The following is a 19,249-nucleotide window of genomic DNA, read 5'->3' as shown; positions in this document are numbered from 1 at the left end:
GCGTGTAGGCTATTTGGCACGTGTAAAGTGCCCTAAAGCTTAGGATTACGCACTAATGCTAGATGCAAAACTCAATGTAGCCTATAGGCCTAGATATAAATTGCACAATAATTATACATTTATAGATTTGATTTCTGTACTATTTTCTCTTTATTCAATCCGACCGCCACCTGCCTGCCCCGCAGATATAACCGCGGGGACTGCAAGCTATGAGTCAACCCACGCATCACACACACAAACTATACAAACATACACACACACACACACACACACACACACACACACACACACACACACACACACACACACACACACACACACACAAGACAGGACAAACAAATGCAGAGGGAACCAATCCGTCTGTGCAGATACACTCACAAACATACAGACAGAGGTAAACGTATCCACTCTGAATGGATGGTTTGGTTTTCAATCAAGAATCTAATCTCAATAGTGTGTGTGTGTGCGTGTGTGTGTGTGAACCCTTGGCTGAGGTCAAGATAGAGAAAGAGAGTAGTTGATTAACCATCTCCTCTGTTATCACGGTTCTCTAATGCAGGAAGCGCAAAACTGATTATGCCCTAATCAGAGATATCTCCCTTCCTGATTAGCACAGCGCTAAAAGGCCCTTCACTTTGAATGGGGAAGCTACCGCTAAAGGCCTTTACACAGAGACACAATGGCTTCAGCTCTTAATTGCATTATTACTTACATTATATGTTCCTCAGGAGCCATGTTTGATTGACAGTCGTGCTTAGAAATACAGGAACAGGCGGCAGGTTTCCCTTGGCACAATTCAATATGCTCTACAATAATGTGGAATGGAAAACTTTGGCTGTTTTGTACCTAACACATGAAGAATTTCCGCTTGGAGGACAATGAATGAAGTGCTGTATTCTGTTATGTTCTGTTTAGTTTCCATTCTATTTCCAACAAGATCTCATGGTCTGACTGCAGTATTCGACTTTTGTCCATAAACATAGATATTTTGACGGTTAAGTTTAGGCATTAATTCCAAATTGTTAAGGTAAGGGTTAAGGTTTGGGATAGAGTTTAAACCAGGGGTTGGAAACGGTTCAGGGAACAGAACAGAAAACTGTAAAATAACAAACTTTTCAAGGAACAGAATCGGAACCGGTAACAGAAGTGATCTATACTATTCCGGAACAGAATCGTTGTTTTAAAAGCATTGGAAGTGGTTAATAACGTTATTTGACATTCTGGGCAAGAGGGAGAGGGAGGGAGAGAGGGGGAGAGGGAAGGAGAGAGGGAGAGAGAGAGAACGAAACAATAATTTCAGAATGGGTTTATCTTCAGTACACAGAGAAAAGAGAAAGAATATGAAAGATCAGAGAGAAAAGATTAAAAAGCAGATGTCTTGCAGTATTTATCATTTGATGCAGCCAAGGTTTTCTGGGAAAAATCCCCTTCCTGATCTCACCTTGACCAGGTGTTGTAACTCTAGGGTGTAACCTCAATACTGGGTGGATCACACTTACTATTACTGTACTTTGGCAGGCAAAGAGCAGTATCTGTGCTTAAAAAAGCACAGCAAGGAAATGTATGAGGTATTTGACGTGAATGTTTTTTTAGGTTATAGTTGAATCAACGGTAGATTTGAGGTGATTGTTGTGTTAAAGGGATATTTCACCCAAATTGTCACGCCCTGGCTCTGGGGACTCTAGTATGTTGAGCCAGGGTGTGAGTTTTCATTTGTGTTCGTTCTAGTATTGTGTTTCTATGTTGGCCAGTGTGGTTCTCAATCAGAGGCAACGTGAATCGGCTGTTGCTTGTTGTCTCTGATTGGGAACCATACTTAGTCAGCCTGTTTCCCACAGTATGGTGTGGGATCTTGTTCCTTTTGGTTTGTGTTTGTACCGTAGGACTTCACGTATCGTTTGTTGTTTTGTTCGTGTAACATTAATAAAAAGCATGTTCACCTTCCACGCTGCGCCTTGGTCCTCCTCTGTATACGACGATTGTGACACAAATTACAAAATTACATATTGGTTTTCTTACCCTGTAATCAGTCTATGGACAAGGACATTATCATTTGGAAATATTGGCAGGGAAACAAAATCAAAGCATGGATTTCTGTCATACCTGGTCCATAGGTTGCTTACAGGGTAAGGAAACCAAGATGTCATTTTTTTATTTGGATGAACTATCCTTTTAAGGCAGGGGTGGGTGAATCGGTTGAACACCTCTCACCTTTCTCTTCTGTATCTGCAGGCCTTGGCTCTCTTTCCTTATCCACTGTACCTCCTCCACAAAGTCTCTCAACAGCCCTCACTTGCTCTGACTGTGACTCAGCTATGGCTTTGGTTGTTGTGTTATTAATGTTACTAATAGCATTTTCTATAGAATTGTACGTTTGGTTAATAGACTGCACATGTCGGAGTGGCTCTCCAGTATGTTGTGGTATTGTTGCTTCTCTCTCTCTCTCTCTCTGGCATTATCAGTAGTGCTCTTTGTCCTTGTCGTTTTAGTCTGCTAGCTGTAGGCGTTGTGTCGAATAGAGTTGAACAGCGTGACGAGAATCCATTGGAATGAGAGCCCTTGAGCAAACACACACAAACACCTCGAGCAACCAAGCTAAGCATCTGTGTTTTTGTTAAGTAAAGTCGCACACTGGATGTTCATTTGACAGTCTTGAGGGTGTGTGTGTGTGTGTGTGTGTATGTGTGTGTGTGCCTGTCAAGTAGATAAAAACCACAGGTTCGCGTTTTTCGTCATGAATCTTGTTCTGGAGGCAGCTCTGCAGAGTGGTGACGAGCTGGCACAGTCATAAAATCAGATTTTAACCCTAACCACACTGTTAACATGAATGCCTAACCCTAACCTTAAATTAAGACCGAAAAGCACATTTCTGTTTTCATTAATTTTTGACTTTGCAGCTGGCCAATGTAGCGGAAATCGCTCAGTTCCAGGACAAGACTCATCCCAATAAACATCAACCTGAATAAAAACCTGGGTCAGGGAGCGAGTTCAGTTTAATCTCACCTGTATACTGTCCACCCATCCCACTTTCTCCTCCCTCTCCTCCCTCTCTCACCAGAGTTTTCACAACAGCAAAGCAAAGGCCAGACACACTCTTCTTTTCATATTTTTTTACTTCTCTTTATTAATTGGCAGCCGCATTCAATCTTGTTTCCTTCAGGCCTGCGTCTAATTAAAGTGAAGCGTGATTAATTAAGCTCATCATAAAACAAAGAGAGGACTATTCGCCCTTATAGATAGAGGGAGGTAGAGCGAGAGAGAGTCTGCCCACACTTATTGCCAATTGTGCACAATGCCCTGCTGTGAGCCTGGCTGTGAATAAACTGTGTGTGAGTGTGTGTGTATGTGCGTGCGTGCTTGCTTGCACATGTGTGTGTGCGCGTGCTTGTGTGTTTGTGCATACGTGTGTGTGCGTGTGCTTGTATTTGTGTTAAGAGAATGAGAGTGAGATGACACACTGTATAAAGGTTTTTCAAAGTGACCGAGATTGCACAATAAAGTCGGATTTATTTCCATTGTGGTCCCTATTTTCTTGCATAGATACATATACAATTACATAGATACATATACAATTACATAGATACATATACAATTACATAGATACAGATACAATTACATAGATACATATACAATTACATAGATACAGATACAATTACATAGATACATATACAATTACATAGATACATGTACAATTACAGAGATACAGACAAAAAAATGCTAGACCTCTAGATGTGAATATTCAAAAATCTGCATAAAAACAATATGCTCATTTTCCCATCAGAGTTGTGTTTGCATAAATACGTGGTCCACATACAAATAACTTTTGTAGTTAAATTCCCATGTGCCGAATAAAAAATACAAGTTAAATGAGTTTCAATCGCATTTTAAACTCTAAGCCTACTGATTGTTTTGTCACAAAAAAGATTGCGTAGGTATAGCAAATGTGCCTACTCTGGTATTGGCACTTGCGCTCTAGCCAACAACTTGCAGATACAGTGCGGGTATAGCCTACATGATGAGATTATTACGGACAAAAGTGCAAGATCATTTTTATTTGTCAAACGGCAGCCATGTAACCAGAATAAGACCCTTGATATTTATTGAAAAGAGCATCAAGCTCATCACCTTGCACTTTCACCACCCTGTGAAGGTCATCATAAATTATTTCGTCTGTAGCCTAATAAACTGAATGCTTTCCCATGATATCGTGACATTTTTTAACCGACATGTACTTTACTCACATAAAAAGGAAGGATGGAAACCTGGTTAATATCAAGTCATTTTGAGGATGCTGGAATTATATTTTGGATGAACATGTGCATGCCTACAGGAGACTTTTGAAGTAGCCTAATCAGATTAAAACATTGTGACTGGGTGTGTTCATGCCCCTAACATTTCCGTGTCCTAACTTCTGCTTTGCTTGAATACAAACTGCACTGTTATGCCACTAAAGCATTTTGTGATAGCATCATGCTAACCTTCTATCTCCTCCTCTCTTTCTCCTCCTCTCCCTCCAGATGAGAGGATGCAGCAGGAAGCAGATGAGAGACTGAGCCCCACCTGAGCCGTGACCCCTCACCTCCCACCTGAGCCCCCCACCCAGCTGTCCCATCATGCACCTGCCATTTCGAGGTCGTCTGAAGCTGCTGGTGGCATCTCTGACCGCCGTCATCCTGCTTACCTGGCTCTACCTGCTGGCTGGGAACCTGGAGAGTAAGTAGTACCTGCCAGTCGCCATGGTTACATGGCTGACCGGAACTACTTTTTCATTGAACTGCAGTAGGAAGGAATGGGAAACACAAGTATGCATGTACTGTAGCTACTTTAAAAACACATTAAACAACGGCGTACAGATGTTGTGTCTTAATTTGATCATCCTGTTGTTGCAGGATCACCTTGCACTTTCACCACCCTGTGAAGGTCATCATCAATTATTTCATCTGTAGCCTAATAAACTGAATGCTTTCCCATGATATCGTGACATTTTTTAACCGACATGTACTTTACTCACATAAAAAGGAAGGATGGAAACCTGGTTAATATCAAGTCATTTTGAGGATGCTGGAATTATATTTTGGATGAACCTGTGCATGCCTACAGGAGACTTTTGAAGTAGCCTAATCAGATTAAAACATTGTGACTGGGTGTGTTCATGCCACATATAAAAGGTAATACATTTTCAAAGTTAATATTTAGGCTATATTGAAGTGTTAGGTTCTAGGTGCACAAGGAATAGGCTCGGATTGGGAAGCAGAGACCACGTTAAGCTTTCCTGAATAACTGGGGCTGCCGGGAGCATATGTGGCCACATTATTATAGGACGATTTGGGAGAATGATGATCTGCAACAGACAGCACATCTCAGTATCAGAAGTAAAAATACATCCAGCCTGGCCTGCTACTGTGCTTTTCTAGACCTTATAAACTGTCGAGAGTAGACCCACAACTGTTCCAAATGGAATGAAACATTCAAATCACAATTTTGCGTCATTATTCAAATGACATTTTCACTGCAGCCTAGAGTAGAATTTTGAATTGCCCCTAAACAAAATCAATAGGGGAGCTTTTTGAGCTGCGTGTCTCATGTCTTCAATGTTATTTCCTGCACAATGATGCACCTGGCCTCAGCTATTCCTATTTGTTCTTGTGGCTTCATATTGAAAATGTATGCAGCTTTGAATGCTTTTATGTGTGGTATGATTGCCAGTTAGCCTATTGCAGATCTAGACAAATGGTGCACCTACCACTATTGTCACGATGAATGGTGGATAGAGGGCAGGATAGACTGGTAGACTACATTTGAGTATACCAAACATTAGGAATACCTTCCTAATATTGAGTTGCACCCCCGTTCAAAGGCACTCAAATCTGTTGTCTTGCCCATTCAACCTCTGAATGGCACACATACACATTGGCACACATACACATACTCGTCTCAAGGCTTAAAAATCCTTCTTTAATCTGTCTCCTCCCCTTCATCTATACTGATTGAAGTGGATTTCACAAGTGACATCAATAAAGGATCATAGATTTCACCTGGATTCATCTGGTCAGTCTATGTCATGGAAAGAGCAGGTGTTCTTAATGTTTTATATACTCAAGGTATATTGACCTGTGGTATAGTAAAAGTTAGAATGCTGAAAAGCGTAGTGCATAAGGGATGTACCAAAACACCTTGATATAGGGGAGGCGCATGCAAGCAGATGAGGAAATTTGGCTTGGATGGAAGACATTATATAATAAAACATACAAAAGAGCGAATGTAAACCAGGGAAAAAACACACTACCCTCCCCTGTGCCCGATAGAAAAAACCAAACAACCCTTCCCAAAGCAAAAAAAAAGTTTGGAAATGTTGATCTGTCCCTAACAATTCACATTTCCTCTTGCTGCAGGATTATAATCCTGCTGTGTGAAACTGGCTCAAATTAATATACGGCATTTGTACTAACAATCTTGTAGGCTGAGATTTCTTTGTCCGAGAATTGCTATGGTTACTTTCCTGACTTCTAAGAATCAAGCAAGGCTCTTCTGAGAATGTATGTGGTTAAGTGTTCTTAGGCATATTATTGTCAGTATCCTGTTGTAAACAAAAACAATAGACCCTGGACATACTGTCATACACTCCTAAATCCAATTTATGATGCGTGCCAGAATTCATAAGCACTCACACACACACACACACACACACACATGCATGCATACGCACACTGACAAATCCTCTCTCACACATACTGTACCTAAGATGACTGATGGGGTGTTTATAGTGCAGTCTGTTAATTTCAGCTCTACGGAATAGCCGGTGGAAGCAGTGAATTACTGTGTCCACACTAGAGGACAAGGCTGTCCTTGTACAGTATCTGTGTCAGGATTGGGTCTACATATCAGTACATATCAGTATATCTCTCTCTCACCCACTTTCCTTTGAGCGACCAGGAACAGAGTGTGAACATTTCAAGAGTGCCTCACTTCATCTGTGTCAGCCAGCTGCTCCTCAGACAGTTTGTCAAACAGACAGAGAGGGGTTGATGAGAAAGAGAGAGAGAGAGATTAGATAAATAAAGAAGCAGAAAGTGAAGTGAACACTTTCTTCCCTCATGTGTTTCTTATACAACTCTAGAAATGAAAGATTTAATTAAACCCTAATCTAATTCTAATTCCCCTCTTCCCTCCTCTCCCCTCTATCCCCTCCTCTCCTCCTCCTCTCCCCCTCTCCAGATGGGCGTTCTCTCCTCCTGTCCCCCTGTCTGTCGGAGACCCCCGAGGCACGGGTTCTAGACCGGGCGGTTCTAGAGTCGCGGGTGCGTGAGATGGAGGAGGAGAACCGGCAGATCCGCCTGCAGCTCAGCCAATTGCAGGGCACGGCAGGCCAGCCCGCCGACGGTGGTAACTACGGCAACGCGGCGTGGGGGGCGTCAGCTGACACTGGGCCCGAGGACGTGGAGAACACGGCAGAGGAGAGAGCCAATCACACCGAGTGTCCCCGTTCGCCCACCGTACTGAAGTGTGAGGTGAGCCAGGATCAGAGACTTATTTTAGCTGTGTTAGTTTAGCTTCGCTGTTTGGTCATTAGTGTTAAGTTGATATGTCAAATCTATTGTCAGTGGTGTTTGTGTTTTGGATAAAATAACATAGTCATAGTGAAATAATATGGCTATAGTGCTAAAACGTAGACATAGGGAGTCGATATTCCCAACAGTGTTGATGGCATCGCTTGTGGCTAATTCTGCCCTCTCTCTTCTGCGCAGCTGATTCATGTAGCGTGCGTGTGTGCCGGTCACAACGCCAGCAGAGATGTGGTCACCCTGGTCAAGTCCATCCTGTTCCACAGGTAACACAACAGAGCTACACATACAACTACACCTACTGCTATAACTACAGCTACACCTAATATAGCAACAATAGTTGTTTAGTCTACTTGATGAATCCTAAACTAACAAGGCTGAAGTCAATTCAAAGGCCACTTGAGATAATGATTAATTAATTCATTATTGGACTCATGGGAAGTTGTGTGACTTTAGGAAATGGCAGGACCTTCTTAATCAGAGAGATTAAGCACTTGAGTAGCTCTTGGCATATGTATTTCTCTCTCTCTCTCTCTCTCTCTCTCTCTCTCTCTCTCTCTCTCTCTCTCTCTCTCTCTCTCTCTCTCTCTCTCTCAGGAGAAACCCTCTCCATTTCCACTTCATCACAGATGCAGTAGCCAATCAGATCCTGAGTTCTCTGTTCCAGTCCTGGATGGTTCCATCTGTACAAGTTAGCTTCTACGACGCAGACGAACTCAAGGTAAATGACCCCCCCCCCATCTTTCCCCTTTACAGTATTCTGTCCTCCTCTTTTGATGAGCTCTAGCTCAGTGATAGGCAACTCTGGTCTTCAGGGGCCTGAGTGTCTGCTCTATCTTTTAAATCAGTGTTTAGGAAATGATTTGTGTGCACTCTGTGAGCAACCATTGACATTAAAGGGAATTCCACCACTTTCCAATCAATCAGTGGGCAGGTGAAAGAGACATCCAGTAGACACGGGTTTCACAAGGAACGGAGACCATCATGTCACCTCAGACGTTTGTGTGTGGTATGTGCATGTACTGTGGGTGGGTGTGTGCGTGTAGATTTGTCTCTTTGCTATTGATAAAGGGTTCATACAGTAACATATTGTTGCTCAGCTCACATACCAACCTGCCTCGGCCTGTAATATATCTTGGCTCCGTCTCTGTCCCCATCATCACATTCTCTCTCAGCCTCCACAAGCTTAGCAGGAACAAAAGCTCTTTGTGCTCTCAAATGTCTCGACGTACTCAGACAGTTTTTATTAGCTCAGTTCAAACGGAGAAGGAAACACTGCATCTTCTGAGCTGATTATATTTGCAAATTATTCACTTATGCAGATCCCGTTCTGCAGAATCAAGAGGGATTAATTATCAGACACGGTTGCCCAGATGCATGCCAAAAGTTTCAGTATTCATTGGGTATCCTGGGCATGAAAACAATTATATTTTTTAGAGATTAATGCTATAGAGTAAACAGTAGTAACGTTCCAATTGGTTCACCTCTGGTTTAAAGGGTGTTTTATACTAAAGGGATCTTAGGAGACGGATGGGTTTCTGCGCAAGTTAGCTATTTAAAGAAAGGAGAATACCCTTACATGCCTGACAAAGAGACACAGTGGTATTGCTTCTAACTACATTATTTTTCATACCTTGCAACTTTATATTCCCTTTTCTTTTGAAATCAAAATGTTCTGTGAGGTCTAAAGTTGTTCAACCTCACTCTTGCTTTCTCTCTCCATCCCTCCATCTTCTCCTCTCTTCCAGTCGGAGGTGTCATGGATACCTAACAAGCACTACTCAGGTATCTACGGTCTGATGAAGCTGACCCTAACCAAAGCGCTGCCCTCTGACCTCACAAAGGTCATTGTCCTGGATACGGACATCACCTTCGCAACCGACATCGCTGAGCTCTGGGCCATCTTCAGGAAGTTCACTGGTACAACCTTTGACCTTGATAAACATTTCTGGTTGATTGGTTGAATAATTAATAAATTGGTTGGGTGATAAAGCAAATGAGGGAATTGTAAAATGTTGGTTATAAAACAAAAATCCCTAGAGGACAAAAATCCCTTTTGATAAACTAGTAGTGCAAAAGCTGTCTATGTGCTGAAGACTCCACCTCATTACTAATGATAATCAGCATTTTAAAATCCGGATGAATGATGATTGGTGATGCTGTGATTGCAGACAAGCAGGTGATAGGTCTGGTGGAGAACCAGAGTGACTGGTACCTGGGGAACCTGTGGAAGAACCACAAACCCTGGCCCGCCCTGGGACGAGGCTTCAACACTGGGGTTATCCTGCTCTACCTGGAGAGGCTGCGACGGATTGGCTGGGAGCAGATGTGGAGGCTGACTGCCGAGAGAGAGCTAATGAGCATGCTCAGTACCTCGCTGGCTGACCAGGTCTGTCTATTCTATTCTATTCTAGTCTATTGTCTTTATTCCAAATATTATGAGATACTCTTTAGATCATTACATACATAACAGATGTTAATATAGGGCAGGGATCATCAACTAGATTCAGCCGAGGGACGATTTTTTTCTTGAGCGGATGGTCAGAGGGCCGGAACATAATTACAAATAATTTGCAGACTGCAAATTGACCGCAACAAGCTCAAACAGATCTAATGTTTGACTAAAACATAATCATTGCTCACATTTGTAGACGATCACGTGTCTCTCTATTATGCTTGGGAATACGTGGGAACAGATTTCTTGAATTAAAATCAATTGGAGCTGATTTCCTGGTGTTTTTACAGTCATTTATATCCTACAATTAAAATGATTAAAAAATATATTTTAAAAAATTTGCCCACGGGCCATCAGTTGGGGATCCCTGATATAGGGTAATCGTATGCCTCAAAGCATACTGTGTATGAGGCAGATGGTAATGTAAGTATGTAGGACATCTCTAATGAACATTTGGAGCATGTGTCAATGTGTACTATTGTGTGCCAGAGTTCTATATGATCTTAATGTCAAAATGAGTGTGTATAATACACTCTTAGAAAAAAAGGTGATATCTAGAACCTAAAGGGGTTCTTCAGCTGTCCCCATAGGATAACCCTTTGAATAACCCTTTTTGGTTCTTGGTAGAACCCTTTTGGTTCCAGGTAGAACCCTTTTGAGTTCCATGTAGAACCCTTTACATAGAGGGTTCTACATGGAACCCACAAGAGTTTAACCTGGAACCAAAAAGGGTTCTACCTGGAACTAAAAAGGGTTCTCCAATGGGAACAGCCAAAGAACCCTTTTGGAACCCTTTTTTCTAAGAGTGTATTAGACAGGTGTTTAATGTGAGTGGGTAATCTTGTGTGCAGGACATCTTTAATGCGTTCATTAAGCAGAACCCAGTCCTAGTGCATCAGCTGCCCTGCTTCTGGAATGTTCAGCTGTCTGACCACACACGCTCCGAACAGTGCTACACAGAGGTGTCTGACCTCAAGGTAGGGCTATGCAGTGAAATACACACACTCACATACACACACACGATCAAGCACACTCACATACACACACACGATCAAGCACACACACACACACACACGCACGCATACACACACACCATAGCAAAACCCCTCACTTCTTTCCTTAAGAATGTACTGTGTCTAGTCATCTGGCTACAGGTCACCGTGGTAACATGTTTATGTCCCGTGTCAGGTGATCCACTGGAACTCTCCTAAGAAACTTCGTGTGAAGAACAAGCATGTGGAGTTCTTCCGGAACCTCTACTTAACCTTCCTTGAGTACGATGGGAACCTACTGAGACGAGAGCTGTTTGGCTGCCCCAGTCAGGCCACCTCAGAGAGTGTACGGGTAAGTAGAACATTACCATAATGTTAACCATAACATTTAACAAGCCACTCCCTAACACCTCAAAGAGGTTTTAACATTCACCATACCCTGTATTCACCATACTATGATATCCATGGACATCCAGCCAGAATACAACAGAGAGTGTACAGGTGTGCCGCATGGTCGCATCCCCACTGACTGCATGGTGTCATGAAACCATGTTAGCCTATTAGAGTGAATATTTACAATCGAAACATTGGTTTTGACCTCCCTCTGTCCATCCCTCTCCAGTTACAAGAAGCTCTGGAGGAGCTGGATGAAGACGACCAGTGTTATGACTTCCGGCGGGAGCGAATCACAATGCACCGCGTTCACCTTTACTTTCTGCAGTACGAGTACACGCCCACCGGGGACGACACGGACATCACGCTGGTCGCACAGCTCTCCATGGACAGGTAAACACTCACCTTATACCTCTGACCCTACTGGCCTTTGGTTTACTAGTTGTTGGAGATGTGAGCATGAATTCATTATTACGTTATGGCTCATGAGGAGTGCACCTCTCCACAAATATGATTTTATTTTGCTTCTTTCTCTACTTCCTCCTCTTCCTCTTCCCCCTCCTCTACCTTTTCTTCTCTACTTCCACCACTGCTTTTATAATCATTATGTACTATACATCTCTCTATCTCTACTTCTCTATTTGAATCATCAGATTTATATCATTTCTATTTCTCTCAGGTTACAGATGCTGGAGGCCATATGTAAGCACTGGGAAGGCCCTATCAGCCTGGCCCTGTACATGTCAGACGCTGAGGCCCAACAGTTCCTGCGTTACGCCCAGGCCTCCGAGGTGCTGAAGAACCGTAAGAACGTGGGCTACCATATCGTTTACAAGGAGGGCCAGTTCTACCCCGTCAACCTGGTGAGAAATGTGGCACTGAGGAACGCCAACACACCCTATGTGTTCCTGGCAGACGTGGACTTCCTGCCCATGTACGGCCTCTATGATTACCTCAGGTGAGTTGTAGTTCTTCCTGAAGATGTTCCATCATAAACATAGACCGAACACTGGCTGAAGAAATGTATTAAAATGTAGTCATTTAGCAGCCATTTTAATCCAAAGCAATTTACAGACAACATATGTATATGATGTTCATATATGGCCCACGTGGGAGTCGAACCCACAGCTAAGGTGTTGCCAGCAATGCATTCCAACCAACTAGTGGCAGCTGTGGCTCTAGCTGATGTACAGTATTGGTTGTAAATGAATGGTTTCTCTATCTTATCCCCACAGAAAGGCAGTGGTCCAGTTAGACATGGCCCACACTAAGAAGGCTCTGGTGGTACCGGCCTTTGAGACGCTGCGCTACCGCCTCTCCTTTCCCAAATCCAAAGCTGAGCTGCTGTCCATGCTGGACATGGGGACCCTCTACACCTTCAGGTACACCAGCACTAACAGCTCACCCCATTGGTCAATCTGGCTTGTAGATCAAGGGGTTTGATTGGCCCTTCTGAAATAGACCCAGATGAGATAACTTGGAGCATCCTGCCTGATTTTGGTAGTATATTTAGTACATTGATTATATTGATACGTTGAAGTCATTTGATAATATGTATACAGTGCATTCGGAAAGTATTCAGACCCCTTGACTTTTTCCACATTTTGTTACGTTTCAGCCTTATTCTGAAATTGATTAAATAAAAAATTTTCCTCATCAATCTACACACAATACCCCATAATGACAAAGCGAAAACAGGTTTTTAGAAATGTTTGCAAATGTATTAACCTTATTTACATAAGTATTCAGACCCTTTGCTATGAGACTCGAAATTGTGCTCAGTTACATCCTGTTTCCATTGATCATCCTTGAGATGTTTCACCTGTGGTAAATTCAATTGACTGGACATGATTTGGAAAGGCACACACCTGTCTATATAAGGTCCCACAGTTGACAGTGCATGTCAGAGCAAAAACCAAGCCATGAGGGCGAAGGAATTGTCCATAGAGCTCCGAGACATGATTGTGTCGAGGCACAGATCTGGGGAAGGGTGCCAAAAAATGTCTGCAGCATCGAAGGTCCCCAAGAAGTGGCCTCCATCATTGTTAAATGGAAGAAGTTTGGAACCAGCGAGACTCTTCCTAGGGATGGCCGCCTGGCCAAACTGAACAATCGGGGTAGAAGGGCCTTGGTCAGGGAGGTGACCAAGAACCCGATGGTCACTCTGACAGAGCTCCAGAGTTCCTCTGTGGAGATGGGAGAAACTTCCAGAAGGACAACCATCTCTTCAGCACTCCACCAATCAGGCCTTTATGGTAGAGTGGCCAGACTGAAGCCACTCCTCAGTAAAAGGCACATGCCAGCCCACTTGGAGTTTGCCAAAAGGCACCTAAAGGACTCTCAGACCATGAGAAACAAGATTATTTTGTCTGATGAAACCAAGATTAAACTCTTTGGCCTGAATGCCAAGCGTCACATCTGGAGGAAACCTTGCACCATCCCTACGGTGAAGCATGGTGGTGGCAGCATAATTCTGTGGGGATGTTTTTCAGCGGCAGGGACTGGGAGACAAGTCAGAATCGAGGGAAAGATGAAGGGAGAGATGAGCAGATTAGAGTACAGAGAGATCCTTGATGAAAACCTGCTCCAGAGTGCTCAGGACCTCAGACTGGGGCGAAGGTTCACCTTCCAACAGGACAACGACCCTAAGCACACAGCCAAGACAACGCAGGAGTGGCTTCGGGACAAGTCTCTGAATGTCCTTGAGTGGCCCAGCCAGAGCCCGGACATGAACCCGATCGAACATCTCTTGAGAGACCTGAAAATAGCTGTGCAGCGACTCTCCCCATCCAACCTGACAGAGCTTGAGAGGATCTGCAGAGTAGAATGGAGAAACTCCCCAAATACAGGTGTTCCAAGCTTGTAGCGTCATACCCAAGAAGACTCGAGGCTGTAATCGCTGCCAAAGGTGCTTCAACAAAGTACTGATTGAAGGATCTGAAGACTTATGTAAATGTGATTTTTCCGTTTTTAATTTTTAATAATTTTGCTAAAATTTCTCAACCTGTTTTTGCTTTGTCATTATGGGGTATTGTGTTTAGATTGATGGGGGGGGGACAATTTAATCAATTTTAGAATAAGGCTGTAACGTAACAAAATGTGGAAAAAGTAAAGGGGTCTGAATACTTTCCGAATGCACTTCATGCAATCTAGTTCAAAACTATTATTAACACACCTGTACACGTCTCTCTCTCCTTGCCTTCCCCAGGTATCACGTCTGGACCAAGGGCCATGCTCCTACCAACTACGCCAAGTGGCGGACAGCCACCACGCCCTATAAGGTGGAGTGGGAGGCGGACTTTGAGCCCTACGTGGTGGTGAGGCGGGACTGTCCTGAGTACGACCAGCGCTTCGTGGGCTTTGGCTGGAACAAGGTCTCCCATATCATGGAGCTGGATGCACAGGTACAGTATGGAGGATAGTGGTGGGGTGTTAGAATATAATATATTTATTTTCCTCCAGGACACATTATCACACCACAATACATTTACACACACTGGGTAGACCAAACAACCATAGCAGACAAGACGGGCAGACAAAGAGATGTAGTTAAAGTCTGGATACACAAGAAAAATGACTGTTAAAAGTTATTGTTCACATTTTATCCTCAAAGACTCTACTCCCAAATAATCTGCACATAATAACTCCTTATGATTTCAGTTTATACCAAAACCTCAACTCATTTTTGGAATCCAGTTAAGGTTATGCTAATGATCAGATCAGATGTGATTCGCAGTAGACCTCTGTTATTAGGTTTAATGCTTTCGCTAAGTCAGGAATAATAGCTATTGTAACGGCCAATAAATCAAAGTCAAGCTGTGACCTTTCAGTGTTCAGCACCTCAGAGCGAAGAACGTGACTTTGTTTCCCGTGTCTTAAATGATTCAGTCACAGCCGGGACTGCAGATGAGTATTAGCTACGTAGCTAAAATGCTAAAATTTGGTGCCTGTTGTACATGGACCTTGTCCAATAAACAAATTTAAAAAATACAATTTTTCCCGCCATTCCCACCCCCCAGGAGTACGACCTGATGGTTCTGCCCAACGCGTTCATGATCCACATGCCACACGCACCCAGTTTCGACATCTCCAAGTTCCGCTCCAGCCCGAGCTACCGCTACTGCCTGCAGACCCTGAAAGAAGAGTTCCACCAAGACCTGTCCCGGAAGTACGGCGCAGCTGCCCTCAAGTACCTTACTGCTCAGAGGAACATCTAAACCAGGACTCCCAAGGGCCACTGGGTTCCATACCTAGGGCCCCAACGGCCCCACTGGCCCCCATGCTGCTCCCTGGCAAGGCTAAAGGGGTTCGGGAATATTGGCAACTATCAGCCAATATCACTACTAAGCTTGGATATCAAGATGGAGCTTTAAAGTCTTGTAGAACATTCTGGAGATGTGTTAGCTAAACTTTCTGGGGTGGTTTGGGCTGGGATGACCCACCCAACTATGCTGTAATGGATTATGACCCAAACTGGAATAAAAACAAAGAACCAAACAGAACAGACATGACAGTTGTCACAAGATGTTGGGCTCACTGGGAAGAAGTTCCTCTGAGAGGGATGAGTGGTTGACTGCTTTAAGCCTGAGAGTAAGTGACAATTATCATGATTTGTTCTGACGATCAGGGCGTTTTCTGAGGAAAATACATTTCAAACCAATCCGATTGGTTTGAAATGTATTTTCCTCAGAAAAGGCCCTGATCGTCAGAACAAATCATGATAATTGTCACTCAAGGACAGGAAATTTGGAAAATACAGAACTGAAAGAAAGCGAAGTTGAATCTTCCCTGGTCTCTTCAAGGGGACGAATCGGAATCACGTTCGGAGTGACCAATCGAACTGGAGAAATATTTAAGCCTTATCATTTTCCATTATATTTAACAAGATATTTAATGATATCTGTTTTTTCTCTCTATGTAAATGATTATCAATTAATAACAAACAAATATGGCATATATATGTTTTGATTATGATGTTGCATAATAATTACATTATTTTTCCTATCTCTATTTTTGGGCCCCCTGAAAGGAAAGAGTATGTCCTTGTTTGAAAGCTTCTGAAGGATTGTGCGTGGGGAATAGCCAGGCATCACGGTCAAACTGGACGTTGGGTGTGTGTGTGTGTGTGTGTGTGTGTGTGTGTGTGTCACTCACTGACTAAACAAGCTGCTCACTAACTCACCATGCTTCGTCATACTACATGCTTACCACTCAATGTCCTATCATTTTCTCTTTCCTCTACATCATACTAATAACCTGCATTTATCATCCTGCATCTAAAGAATTCCACTACATGCTTTTTTCTAATCATTAGGGAGTAAAGATTAATATATGTATTAATAGTAAGATTGTTGTTTTTCCTCCTGCATATATTTATCCCCTTTAAGCCAAATATGGGCCTAAATTCAGCCAAAAATACAAGTCACTACTGATTGGGACCCCCCCAATGGCTGCAGATAAATGGCCTAGTGTATTTGAATTGTTAAAAATCACTACTGAACTTCCATGAGCGATTGGAACATTAACAGTGCCATGTCTAGATGAGTGATACACTGTATGTTATGTGTCATCTACTGTAACAAACCTTGCCGTCCACCAAACAAACATATCTCCTTTTACGATGAACCTTTCCCCTTTCTTTAAAACTTCATTCCTTTTTCTATTTACCCATTCCTTGTTTTTTTCGTACACCATCTTGAAACCCACTCCTGTTCTCACAAACCATCCCTTCTTTCTCTAATCCCAACCCCTTCCTAAATCTTTATATGCTACTAATACTGTTTTGAACACTACACATAATCCACGGGACAACCGGGCAGTAACAAATCAACCTTTCAACCCCAATGAAACTACCACTCCAAATACCAAATAATAGGTATACGCCAACAGTCACAATAAACGGCACATGTATTCAAGCCTATTTGCTACTGTAATGACTTTGTAATGAGTGAATGGTTACATATAATACCTGTGGGATGGGCAGATAACCTGCATCGCTACTATGGGTTAGGTACATACAGAGCTGCCATTGAATGGGATGGATCCAGACCCCACTGCCCCTGCCACCTTCAATGCCTCCCACAACCCCTGTCGACTGTGCTGATTGCGGTAAATGCTAGTGCCTTTGCTGTATTGTGAAACTGGATATTGATTGTACTGAGGATAGTCAGGCACTCTATTTATTATTTTAGACTCAAATCAATCATATTTTTCTATGTAGGGGACAAAGTGCTTTAAATAAATCTGCCCTTTTTCTACCAGTTTGTCTGAGGTTGTCTCCATTAGAACATAAGTGGAACAGATTGAAGGATATGGTATCACCACTATAAGTGTGGAATTATATACACATTATTTATTCTCAGAGTTAATTGGTTTTAATACATCAAGGATTCTCCTCATGAATGTTTTTATATGAAGACATAAGGTCTGCAATGGAATTGACTTCATGAAAGCAAATACACACACACACCACCAAGGAGGGAAATGAAAACTAACTGTAATTATCTGTCAGCTGTTTATCTTCTGTGACATTTATTACCAGCCTGAAAATTGAATTGTCTCTCATAGATGTATTGCTTGTCTTCAGGAAATAATCGGCCACCAGGCAGGCAGTTTTCTTTCACAAAACAGAGAATAAAAAGTGTAAAGTCAAGCATTTCTTCATATCCACTTTGCGATCTCCAATATCTTCAGAAACAATTGACACATGATGATGATAATCTACGAAAACAGTTGTGTGTCACTCCACTTTATAACCAATAAAAAGTCAGATGTTTTCATATTACAAAAGGCAGAACGGGTCACAGAGATGATCTATTAATGGGCATTCACTCACAGAAGGCACAACTAATCTACAAATCACCATCATCTAAGTATGACATAAATTGCTGCATACGGATCATTCAAAGATTAGTGGGAAAAAGTAGAAATTATATACGTATACTAAAAATGTAATAAAGTTAATTTTAAAACAAAAAAATCATAAAGACTAGACATAATGCAAGAAAGTATCTGCATTCTCATTATGAGAATGAAAAAGCAAGATAGATTGGGCTTATCTAGCATAGAGCTACATTATCTTCGATTGCCTTTTCAAGGAGAAACACATCAGACAAGTCCTATCAAACCATTCGACATTAGGTCATTCAAAGATGAGCACAATTAAACAATGAATTATCTTCAATGGCATCTCTTGACATTTGAATGACCCTGGCAATGACAACCTGGTAGTGATAACCATCTAAAGACTCGTTTGACCTCGCAACATACACAGGGTCAAGATGTTCTGAAGTTCTTCCGAGCCGGTTGGAGGGAAGTGATTTCGTGCATTGCGAATGGATGCGATGCTTCTTTCAAATTGAATTAAACGCTTTATGTAAACCCTCATGACACTTTGTAGGACACATTTACACCACCCTCACTGTCTCTTTCTCCTTCCCTCCGTCCGTCCCTCCTCTACTTCCTCCGCCTCTCTTATCTGCTGGCTAATAATGGAGTAATTGCTGGATGTGGCCCTTTATGACGTTACGAATCATCTCGCCCACTGCACGCATTAGACGGGTTTGACACAAGCACTCTTAATATTACAGGAAGTCATATTAGACCAACCACGTACAGGCTTACTGGAAGCTTCTCAAGAGGAGCGGCAGCAACATGAAGCTTAAAGAATCCAGCAGAGGAATGTACTCTTGCTTTACATTGAAATTCAGATAGGTGTTTGTGAAACTGCTAACTCTGTATTTTGTTCTTCAAGCCTTTTCTAATTTGTGATTTATGAATGGCTGTCTAAATTTGTTTGTTTCTAGTTATGAAATGCTCGGTGTGGAAGCACGGAGACGAGCTGGAGA

The 19,249-nt window shown here is 42.6% G+C and overlaps 1 protein-coding gene across 5 annotated transcripts in view; it reads left to right on the top strand.

The window, feature by feature from the left end:
• Positions 1 to 17,662, top strand: part of LOC121579078 (LARGE xylosyl- and glucuronyltransferase 2) — a 255,289-nt gene extending 237,627 nt beyond the window's left edge. For all 5 annotated transcript variants that reach the window (XM_041893357.2, XM_041893359.2, XM_041893358.2 and 2 more), the window contains 13 exons: positions 4,518 to 4,713; positions 7,216 to 7,508; positions 7,746 to 7,828; positions 8,160 to 8,283; positions 9,311 to 9,482; positions 9,734 to 9,951; positions 10,869 to 10,994; positions 11,206 to 11,361; positions 11,632 to 11,795; positions 12,082 to 12,360; positions 12,638 to 12,784; positions 14,611 to 14,806; positions 15,422 to 17,662. In XM_041893357.2, the coding sequence (XP_041749291.1) occupies positions 4,614 to 4,713; positions 7,216 to 7,508; positions 7,746 to 7,828; positions 8,160 to 8,283; positions 9,311 to 9,482; positions 9,734 to 9,951; positions 10,869 to 10,994; positions 11,206 to 11,361; positions 11,632 to 11,795; positions 12,082 to 12,360; positions 12,638 to 12,784; positions 14,611 to 14,806; positions 15,422 to 15,619 (2,256 nt within the window). In that variant the 5' untranslated portion in view covers positions 4,518 to 4,613 and the 3' untranslated portion in view covers positions 15,620 to 17,662. The remainder of the gene's footprint in view (positions 1 to 4,517; positions 4,714 to 7,215; positions 7,509 to 7,745; positions 7,829 to 8,159; positions 8,284 to 9,310; positions 9,483 to 9,733; positions 9,952 to 10,868; positions 10,995 to 11,205; positions 11,362 to 11,631; positions 11,796 to 12,081; positions 12,361 to 12,637; positions 12,785 to 14,610; positions 14,807 to 15,421) is intronic.
• Positions 17,663 to 19,249: the final 1,587 nt, after the last annotated feature.

The sequence above is a fragment of the Coregonus clupeaformis genome, chromosome 3 (assembly GCF_020615455.1).
Source record: "Coregonus clupeaformis isolate EN_2021a chromosome 3, ASM2061545v1, whole genome shotgun sequence".
Taxonomy (NCBI): Eukaryota; Metazoa; Chordata; class Actinopteri; order Salmoniformes; family Salmonidae; genus Coregonus; species Coregonus clupeaformis.
Note: the sequence above shows the minus strand (reverse complement) of the source record. Positions and strands in the feature narration are given on the sequence as shown.